At 33.7% G+C, this 10,748-nt stretch overlaps 1 protein-coding gene across 1 annotated transcript; it reads right to left on the reverse strand.

Moving 5' to 3' along the window:
* Positions 1 to 126: 126 nt before the first annotated feature.
* Positions 127 to 7,159, reverse strand: LOC126741889 (uncharacterized). Its single transcript, XM_050448355.1, has 3 exons — positions 7,062 to 7,159; positions 461 to 1,885; positions 127 to 400 (listed from the first exon to the last, which is right to left on the reverse strand). Coding segments are annotated over exons 2-3 (1,410 nt in total). The 5' UTR covers positions 1,870 to 1,885; positions 7,062 to 7,159; the 3' UTR covers positions 127 to 399.
* Between the last annotated feature and the right edge of the window lie 3,589 nt (positions 7,160 to 10,748).

A 10,748-nucleotide genomic window follows, 5' to 3' on the forward strand; every position in this document is an offset into this window, starting at 1 on the left:
ATAATGAAAGAAACGAACTGCTAAGTCAGTGGCGATTGATTAATTTATATTTAAATTTTGCTTAAATAATTATTTATAATCTGTTATTTATTTACCAAACATAAAGTATAATGTATTATTTTATTTATATGTAGGTATTTATAAAAGAATGGTTGTTATAATAGAAGAAAATAAAACTTCTCTCCTGGGTTCGGTTCTTATGGGATGAACTGAAAAAAGCTGTAAAAAACAAAGTATTAATTAGGCATGTAATTTCGTGACAATCAACCATAACTCACCAAGCCAAGGAGTTACCTCTACTTGTGTTTTAAATTAGAATAAAAAAGCTGACTCTCTGGGGTGCAAATTTTTTTTAACTTATGCAGGTCCTTGTATTTTTCCAAAGGGATAGGTATATCATCTGTATAAAAAAAATCACTAATAATTAAATTGTTGCAAAAGTCAAAACGAGCCTACTAACCAAAAGTTGCGACTGGTGGGTGGTAAAACTGACCGTCGGGCAGCGGCGGACCAGTGATTCTCTTTTTTCTTGGAGGTACAATTACTGACGAGTTCCAAAGACCATTGTAAGTATCTCGATGAAAAACTAAGCGAGGATGTTCCTTGGTAATTTTTAATTGCCGGATTGGACGTGTGGCAAAAGAACATTTTTTCATCAACTTTTTCAACAAGAAATGGTGCGGGCTTTAAACAAGCGGTTTCTATGTTTTTACACCAGTCATCCGGTACTTCCGCCCGAAACTTTCCGTTTAAGATCCCCATATCCTTATCACATTCTATGTAGGAGTGACCTCGAATGGGAAATGTGACTTCAATGGACTCAAGCTTGGAACGATGATGGATTAAGTAATGTAAAAATTTGAACACGGGAAAGTTCTTATTCTGTCCGGAGCACGAATCACAGAATATCTGTGAGTTTCTAACTTCAGCAGGTAACTTCAAGGTAATATAATCAAATAAAAATGAGCAGACTTCGTTCGCGCCCTTTTTTCCTACTCTTTCACGATAAGCATAAAAGAATACTTCAGAATTTGAGAGTTTGTGTACAATAAATGAAAATAATGATAACTGCCGGCCGTAGTATACATCATTCGTGGATAAATTTGGCATGGGCAAATTTCTTCCGAAATCCATGCATTTTGCTTCAGTGTCTGCCTTTGTTCTACTCCTCAACCTGGCCTGCTTTTTACGTGCGTAGCATACCTCGGCTTTCGCTAGATGTAGTTTTTGTTGAAACATCAAATCCTTAATGCCCTTTTCCTCTTGGCATGCATCAATCTGTACTTTTAATTGGTCGCAGAAGCTACAAGTATCACTACGGGGATATCCAAAGGATATATTAAACTTGCTGCAAAATATGGAGCGGTAAGTTTCATAACTAGCATTAACTTGAGGAAATTTTTCTTTAAACATATCATACATTTTTTTCACATTTAACTCGGCAGATAAATAAATTATCTTAGTTTTATTAAGACTAGTGGCTTGCTCTAGCCTTGAAACTGTTAATGTGTTCTTCATCTGGAGACTCTTTTGTATGGTTTCTATTCTACCTCTTGTTAAACCATGTAGAGAAACAAACGCATTCTTGCAAACTCGCTCTTCAACTGCTACATTATCACGAACTATACGCACATTGTAATAAAACGTTGAAGTTCTCAGGACACTCTCATCTTCCGGTAATCGAGGTCGGCGCTGAGCCACTGGACAAAGAGAAATTAGACCTGTTAAATAGGCTGTTTGATCATTCCAACTTTTTATTAGATTAAACTTTCGTACAATGTCCATTCTTTCATCTGCAGTTATCTTTTCAAAACATCTGTATCGTCGGCATTGACAGGCATCACCAGTTACATGTAACTGAAGCCTCATTAACTTGGTAGCATCTCTTAAAGTCCAGTTCAGAGATCTATTAGAATCTTTGATGTGTCGCAGATGCCGCACTAACTAGTCCGTGCGCCTATGTCATATTTATTGTTGCATGATTATATGTTTAAATGGCAAAATTTTATATTGTCTATCTATGAAATCATTTTAAATATACGTAAAACCCCATGTTTTATACTATTTTTTATTTTTCTTTCGAAAATGTCAATTTTTAGAAAGAAAATAATATCACAAGAAAATAATATCAAAAAATTGACCGCGGACTAAAATCCAAGCATCTTACAAAATATTTTAAACACTTCCAGCACTCACAGACTTGTCACCTCTTTTTAGCCAGTCTAATAAACAAAGATAAAACACCTGCGTTTTGACAATTCCTACTTTAGGCTGTGCAAGTGATTGTGTATCTCTCTCTATCCCACTGAATTTAAGAATTACGGGGCCGTACCCAAATAAATTTTTGGACCGTTTTTGTATTATTTTCGTCGTGTTTTTAAAGAGATCTTTACGGATGGGTCTATCGCCTTTAAAATAGTTGTTGGATGGGTCTATCAGCTTTAATAGTTGAGAGGGGGGCCATGTGAGGTTATTATTTGATGTGTTTTGCCGGTTATGCTTTTTACACGTTATGAAAGTAAAGAATTTAGAATTTGGCCTGTATTCCTGTAAATTTTTTGCAGTTTTTACTGTGAGGAACAGTGTTTTTTTATTTGTGTTTGTGGATTTGTTTTGGTATTATACCTAAAGACCTTAAAATGTTTCGACCCTAGAAAAATAGGCAGGAAAATTTGGCAAATGAAGAGGAAAGTGTTTGTGCGGGCTTATGGAGACCGTGGCTGTACAAGAAAGACAATTACATTTGTGATAAAAACAATAAGAGTGATCTGGGCAGTGATTTAGACTTACATAGTTCTGATAGTTCATTTTCTAGTATTGAGGAAGCAAAAAGAAGCAAGGGAAGTAGAAGCTACAGAGGAAATCAAGCAGTTTTAAAAGAACAAATTTATCTAAATATCTATAACAATCTAAGGAATGATACTCAGTTCACAAATGATTGTAGTGCTTTGCAAAAAATAGCGTTTTTAACAGGGGTTCCCTATAGTACAATATGCCTGTAAAAAAAAGGATTAAAGACAGAATAAAAAGGAAAGATGCAGGACAATCAAAGGGACTTGACATGGATATTGCCAAATTGCTAAGGAAAGGTGTGTTTTCTAAATACAAAAACAATGAGGTTCTGACCATATAGACACCTTATCGGCAAGGGACAAACATTTCTCAGTCTCAACCTTGCGGAGATACCTGATAAAACTTGGATTTAAGCTTAAGATGGTTAACAAAAGAGCTGCTATAATGGAATTGTCAGGTGGTGTATAGAATATTTGAGGAAAATTAAAAAAATTTGGGAGGAAGAAAGATCCATACATTATTTAGCAGAAACATTTATGATTGATGTATGATTTCCATTCTCTGGGAAAAAAGTCTCTTTTTTGCCATAGTAAAAAAACCATATTTTTATTAATAAAACAAGTTTAAAATTTTGTTTTTTACAGCTTACTACCCCTGTTGTCCTTCAGCAACACAATGAAGACTGCTTCTTCCTCCATTCTCTGGAAAAAAGTCCCTTTTTTGCCATAGTAAGAAAATCCTATTTTTATTAATTAAACAAGTTTAAAGTTTTGTTTTTTTTCAGCTTACTGCCCCTGTTTGTCCTTCAGCAACACAATAAAGTATATATAATGTAATGCTTTATAATCCATATGCTGATGTACGAGATGAAGTTGGAATCCATGGCGGCAACAGAGAAATTGTTTCCTTCCTTAATGGAAGAAACTGCTAAAGAACAATGGCAAAAAAACAGAATTTACAAAATTTGTATTAATTTTTTGGGCCAGATTCAAAAGAGTGGTTAAATTTATAAAAGTATTTAGTATCCTCACTGTAGTTTTAGGATCCAGTATACTTAAAATGTAGTGTTTTGTATAAGATTTTTAGTTTTTAGTATAAGCATTTATTTTTATTAATTTTTATCTAATCTCTCCTAATATGCATAATAACTAAATACGAGGCAAACAAATTAATAAATACGTTCAGGATGTAAAGTGTGTTTTTTTTTATAAGTAAAACTTGTGTCTTTTAAAGGCATAAAGTATAGATAGCCAGATGATTTTTAATGTAAAAGTTTATTTAAAAAAATATACTTCCAATTTTCTGACTACATAATTACTTTTTATCAAAAGAAGTTGGTACTAAATATAGAGATGAATATATCATAATATGTATTAATTAAAAAAAACTATAATAAAGGACATTGAATATGGCAGCCACAATCACATTAATAATCACCACCATGTAAAAATAAATCTCAATTCCCAAAAAAAGGAAATATATAAAATTTAAAGACAAACCAAAACATTTTACACTTTTGTGTCAAAAAGTAACTATTTAATGCCTTAATCCACAGAATAAATGGGCCTAAGTAATTTGTCACCTACTCTCTCATTAAACTCAAAAATGCTTTATTGTCAATATAAACATAGAAGTTGTAGACAAAGCCAATAGACTGTACATTAAAGGAATAAAAACGAGAAACTAATTTAAAATAAAATAAAATTATATAGTAAAACTTTGAAAAATACTTAAATGCTAATCATTAAAAATTCATCATAGTTTAGGTGCTTCATAGTTTAGTACGCTTTACTAGCAAGAAATATTTTCTTCCTTGTACGTAGGCTTTTTTCAGTCTTTAGTCGTCTTATTTCTAGTGGAAGTTTATTAAACAGCTTTCTACCTCCATATATGATAGAGCTACGGACAAGTTCAAAATGAGGAATGGGTAGCCTCAACAAATAGTTTTGTCGCGTATTATAGTGGCTTCCTAAGTGGAGTTCCTGTTTATATTTTCTAAAAACTAAGCAAACTGTTTCCAAAATAAAAATACAACACAGGGTTAAAATATTATGACTTACAAAAAGCGGGCGACATGAATCACGAGGCTTGGCCCCACATAGATATCTAAAGGCCCCTTTCTGGAGTACAAACACTGAACTAAAAAGTGAATTTGAACATGAACCCCAAAAGCAAATTCCATATCGAAGGTGCGACTCGATAATCGCGAAGTATGCAGATCTGGCGATGGAGAAATTAAGACTGGTGGCAATAACCCTTAGGGCGTAGCAGCCTGATGAGACTTTTCTACATACATTCACAATATGGTCTTCAAATTTAAGGAACTTGTCTATGGAAAGACCCAAAAACTTAATGAACGGTGGCATGTTGATGGCTTCATTATTTAAACATATATCATTTGTATTCCATTTAAGGATATTTGTTTTGGAAACATTAAATGTCAAAAAATTTGCATCACACCAGTCTTTTATTTTTAACAAATCTGCACGTATATTGGCCTCCATTTGAGAAACATCAGAGTCGTGCCAGAGGATGGTGGTATCATCGGCACACCAGTTACCTGCAGTTGTGGCAAATCGTTCACATAAATGAGAAAAATTAAAAGACCAAGTACTGATCCTTGCGGAACACCCACATTTATATTAAGTTCCTTAGACATACCACCATTAAATTTGACAGCCTGGACACGATTTGATAAGTAGGAACGAAACCACTCAAGGGCAGTTCCCCTGAAACCATAGAGCTCCAGTTTCATCAGTAGCACTCTGTGACTCATGCAGTCAAATGCCTTGGACAAGTCACAGAATACCGCTGCTGCAACTTCACCAACATTCAGTCGGTTGTACAGGTGCTCTAGAAAGCTAAAGATAGCATCATTTGTGCTCACAGACTCACGAAAGCCAAACTGCTGAAGACTCAATAGGCCAAATCTATTTGAAAATGAAACCATCCTCACCTTAACGAGCCGTTCCACTATCTTGGCTAAAGTAGGCAATAACGCTATAGGTCTAAAGTTAGAAGGACAGTCGCGATCGCCACCCTTGTAAAGAGGAACAATCATTGCTCTTTTTAAGCACTCTGGGAAAACTCCAGACATAAATGAAAAGTTAATTGACTCGGCCAAGACTTGCAAAGCAACAAAAGGTAAAACAGAAAATATTTTAAGAGAAAGCCCATCCCAACCTGATGAACTCTTATTCTTAATATTAACCATTAACTGTTTAAGCTCTTCTACACTTGTGGGGGCAAAAAAGAAAGATTCGGCTACTACCACATTGCTGAGATAGCTCCTGAGATCTATTTTTTGTGAGAGATTGGCTGCAAGGTTACTAGCAATATCACAGTAGAAGGAATTGAGGACATTGGAATCTAAGGTACTTGGAATAACCAAGACATTATTTTCACCCCTAAGCTCATTTAAAATCTTCCAAGACTCTTTTGCTCTGTTGGAGGAATTATTTATCCTCCTTTGAAAGTAGGTCCACTTAGCCATTCTGGTTGGGTTTCTGTAAATCTTGCGGTATCTGTTATAATAATTTAAAAATGTTGCATTGTTCATAGCGTATTTCCTAATGTAAAAAAGGAAGCGCATATTTTTCCCAGATACTCGTAAACCCTTAGTATATCAAGGTTTTCTATTTTGTTTCTTAATATTGACAACAGGAAAAGCAGTGTTAAAATTGTTTAATACTATTTGATGAAAGCTATGCAGTGGGTTAACAGTAGTCAATACATTATTCCAACTTGACATATTGCAAAGCAAAGAGACTTGACTTGTTATAAGGGACTGATGGCGCTAAAAACTAAACTTATGAAATGAAACTTTTTGGTTAAACTCATTTAACGTACTTAAATCTTATATTTAAATTAAATATTATCTTGCTATCAACTATCCTGAATTTCTAACTTAATAAAACTAAACCCAAAAATCCCGAATAATAAAGTTTTAAATACAAATAAATTTTAAGGCCGGACCTGTGCAACTTTTCACGCTTGAGTGGCTGTGACTAAGGTCAGGCGTTTAACAAAATAGTACGTGGGCACATGCAGTCACATTTTACGAATCAAATGTATAAATTCTTAAAAAAATGCTTAAAACATTTATTTATTTAATGAAATGATTAAATATCGCTTAGAATAATACTTTATGACTCTTTCCACATAAAATTTTGCGGTTTAAAGATGCATGTCATGTGACAATACAAGCAACACCGGCACACGGACTATTTGCGGTACATCAAAGATTCTAATAGATCTCTGAACTGAACTATACCCGACCCGTACATTTTCTCTTTTTTGTGCTTACTGGCTTTGTCTCATGATCTTCACAATCACTCAAATTATTATTGTCCATTGTATTGTTTTTAGAAGTGAACAGCAATAACAAACAAAACATTTTTTACTCGGGTATCGTTAACCTTACTTGCCGAAGATATAAACAACGACTGCCAAACGACTAATTTATATACGCGAAAGATAACGACAAAAGTGACTTAACACGTTTTTTCATTGTACCGCGTGGACTCAACACGTTCTTTCCTAGTACACCAATATTTGTTCTTGTTAAAATTGGTGACTGGTCACGTTATTCCCCTGTATGGCCGTGTATATAGATAATATACCTTTTAACCTATAATTTTTTCTGATTAGTTCGATTTCACAAATTTCTTGACTTAACACGTTTTTCCCCTGTGGTCTTCATTTGCAATCTTATATTAAACCATACATCTGATCTACTTGATTCCCTAATTATTCCTAGTTGATTATGTCTTTTTACACCTACTATCCCTACAAGTATAACGTTCATTCTGCGCACCTATGCGGGTCAAGAAGGTGAGAATATGAACTTTTTTTTTTCATAAAATATGATAAGATACTCTATAAAGAAGTCAACATTCAAAATAAATGTAGATAACGTACCTATAATAGAGAAAAAGGCAACAACATCGCAACGCCACTCGATCGCATTATTGATTCCATTGACATAAGTAATCTTTACCAGTGACGTCGTCAAAAAATATTGACATGATAAATATTTATTATTAATAGATCATGCTTTAAATTATAAAAAATATATTACCGTTTATGAACTCTTTATGCGTTTTTTAACGTACTTCATTAGAGTAAAGGTACTTATCTGATAAAAAGCATTTTCTTAATAAATGATTATTATTCTAGGTTTATGATGACGGTTGTCCCTTGATATGATATTATGACAATATCGGTAGTTACTTGTGAAAAGATCGACCTAAATTGCCGTTTTTACTGTCGTAGCAGTTCACAAAAACACTGAAATGACTCAACATATTGCCTTTTGAGAAAAAAAAGTTTATAATTTTATTTTTCTTTGAAGTTGTTATTTTTGCGCTTAGAATAACATATATCTATTTCTACTTTTTATTTTGAATCGAAAATCTAACATCAATAAGTTAAATTAGCATTAATATATGTTTTGATATATAGCTGAAATTTTTTTTTTTTTAAAAATGCATGTAAACTTGATAACAGAGAATCGATGAATATGTTTGTAAATAAAACACCTCCCTTGCCCATGTGCACATGTTGAACTTAAACAAAGTTGTTGTTTACTAATTCTAGCCTTTCAACGTTCTAAGATATTTCCATAGATTTTCATCACTTATAGGTAATTTTGTCAAATGTCTCTTCTATGTCTAAGAAGATAGCTAGCAAAGTCTTTTAATATTTATTTTTAATTTATTTAATTATTATTACCAGTTAGTAGAGATCAAAATTTCCGGATTAGTAGAAGAACCTTTAAAATATAAAGTCTCCCTGATATTGTTTTTCTTGTTTTAGGTAAAAATTATGAGAGTATTATTATTGGTTTATTTATAATTAGATACATAATCTAGTATCTTTAGATTAGTTATATTATATATTTGAAACCTGACTTTTTGCTAGTAGTCTTAATCTCTTTTAGTAGTCAAAAATTACTTATACTTAAGTGTAACTCTCTTAGTATATGCTGTGTTGAACAACATACGAGTATAACTCGAACAACGTGTATGGAATGGCGGCGAGGCAGTTAGAGAGACCTAGGCAGAACTGGGCGATGTGTTCATCAGATTTTATGAAAGATTTCGTTGAGCCATATTGGGCTTATAAGAGTTTGAGCCATATTTGGTGAAAGATAATCAGCATAGGTGTTTACCAGATGGCCTCTTGATTAACCATTAAAGGCTTTAGTTTTTTTTTACTTTTTTTTTCCTCTATACTAGTCTGTTTTTGCAATAATGGTTACAAGATAATTATTGTCAACTATCGCATTATACAGGGTATCCGGAAAAAGGAGGCCAATCCGCCGGCCACATATAGGGTGGACCAAAATAATGCGACTTTCGTTATGCCATTTTTTAATTGGGCGCTCGGTATTCAATATACAGGGCATCAAAATGAGAAATGTAAAATCGTTTTTTTGAAGTAAGTCGAGTGTTTCATAAGATATTAAACTAAAATTTGGTGTGAGGGGTTTTTTTAGAACCAAGAATTGAAATCCGTTCACGGATTCGCTATACATTGTAGAGGGCGCCACCTGCGGTATGTTGCATGTGTTAAAAATACCAAAACTTTTTTGTACTACTGTATAATAAAGTTTAAGTAAAAAATTCAAATTATCCAATCTTTCCTTATAAAAAAAAGTATTCTTAGTAAATGCCGGCCTGAGAGTCCGTTTATGAGATATCTTAATTTTAAAATCTAGATACTTCTTTCTAAAGAAATTGGCTGACTTTGCACCACCAACTTTTTATGTACTGTCAAAGTAATAAATTTAAACGCTTCTGACGCTCTTAACAAGCTTCTTAATTACTCCTTAAATAAATCTACTTTTTTAATTGGATATTTGTATTTGGTGTGATTTCTTACAACTTATAAAACCATAATGGCCCATAAACCAAGAAACGTATACTTTTTCGAATTGGCGGATATTGTTATAATGTTTGGTAAGTTTTAAATATTATTGTAAATAGTAAATACCAGTCAATTCTCAACTAGGAAAATGTGACTCCAATGTTAGTTTAGCCGCTAGACGCTATGCCCAGACATTCCTAAACAGATTTCATCCCAAAAGAAAATATTCTTTAAAATTTCATTAACCGCCTAAGGGAGAAGTTTCAGCGAAAGAAGGAAGGGTAATTGCGGCCGACCTCGTGCGGTTCAACCAGGGCAAGACGAATATATTTTAGGAATTGTCGAAAAATCACCAAACATTAGTACTAGGGTTTTGGCTGAACGGGTGAGAAATATTGGGAAAACCGAGACACAATATTTTACAGAGTCAACAACTTTACCCATTTCATCTTCAAAAAGTACAAGGTCTTTTACCCGACGATTCAGAGGCAAGACTTGCTTTTTGGATGGTTATGTGAAACGAATAATAGAAATGTGGATTTTATAAGGGCAGCAAACAGAATCAGCAGTAAACAGAATCGTTTACTGACGAAGCCACGTTCACGAGAAACGGCATGACAAATATCCATATCGAACACATATGGGCTGAAGAGAATCCCAGGGCCATAGTTGAGACACATCATCAAGTAAAGTGTGGGCAGTTGTTGTGGATAACTTTCTTTTAGGACCTGTCATTTTACCAGGTAATTTGACTGATGATTCATTTCTGTTGTTTCTACAAGAAATACTGCCCGATTTGCTTGATGATTTACCTCTAAATTTAAGACAAAATCTTTGATTTTAACTCGACGGTGCTCTGGCTCATTTTGCTATAAATGTTAGGAACTATTTACATCAAGTATTTCCTAATCGCTGGATTTATCGGGGTCGAGATGCTCCTGTTCCGTGGCCACCCCGTTTTCCCGACCTTACACTATTGGATTTTTCAGTCTGGGGATGTATGAAAGACTTTGTGTATATGGTTTCGATTTTAAACGAGGATCATTTAAGGGAAAGGAAGATTTAGGGAAATCATTAAGGGAAGA

This window comes from Anthonomus grandis, chromosome 11, assembly GCF_022605725.1.
Source record: "Anthonomus grandis grandis chromosome 11, icAntGran1.3, whole genome shotgun sequence".
NCBI lineage: Eukaryota > Metazoa > Arthropoda > Insecta > Coleoptera > Curculionidae > Anthonomus > Anthonomus grandis.

Bases quoted from the DNA above. Each gene is read 5' to 3' on its own strand.
- LOC126741889 (XM_050448355.1), bottom strand. From the start codon at position 1,869: ATGAGGCTTCAGTTACATGTAACTGGTGATGCCTGTCAATGCCGACGA.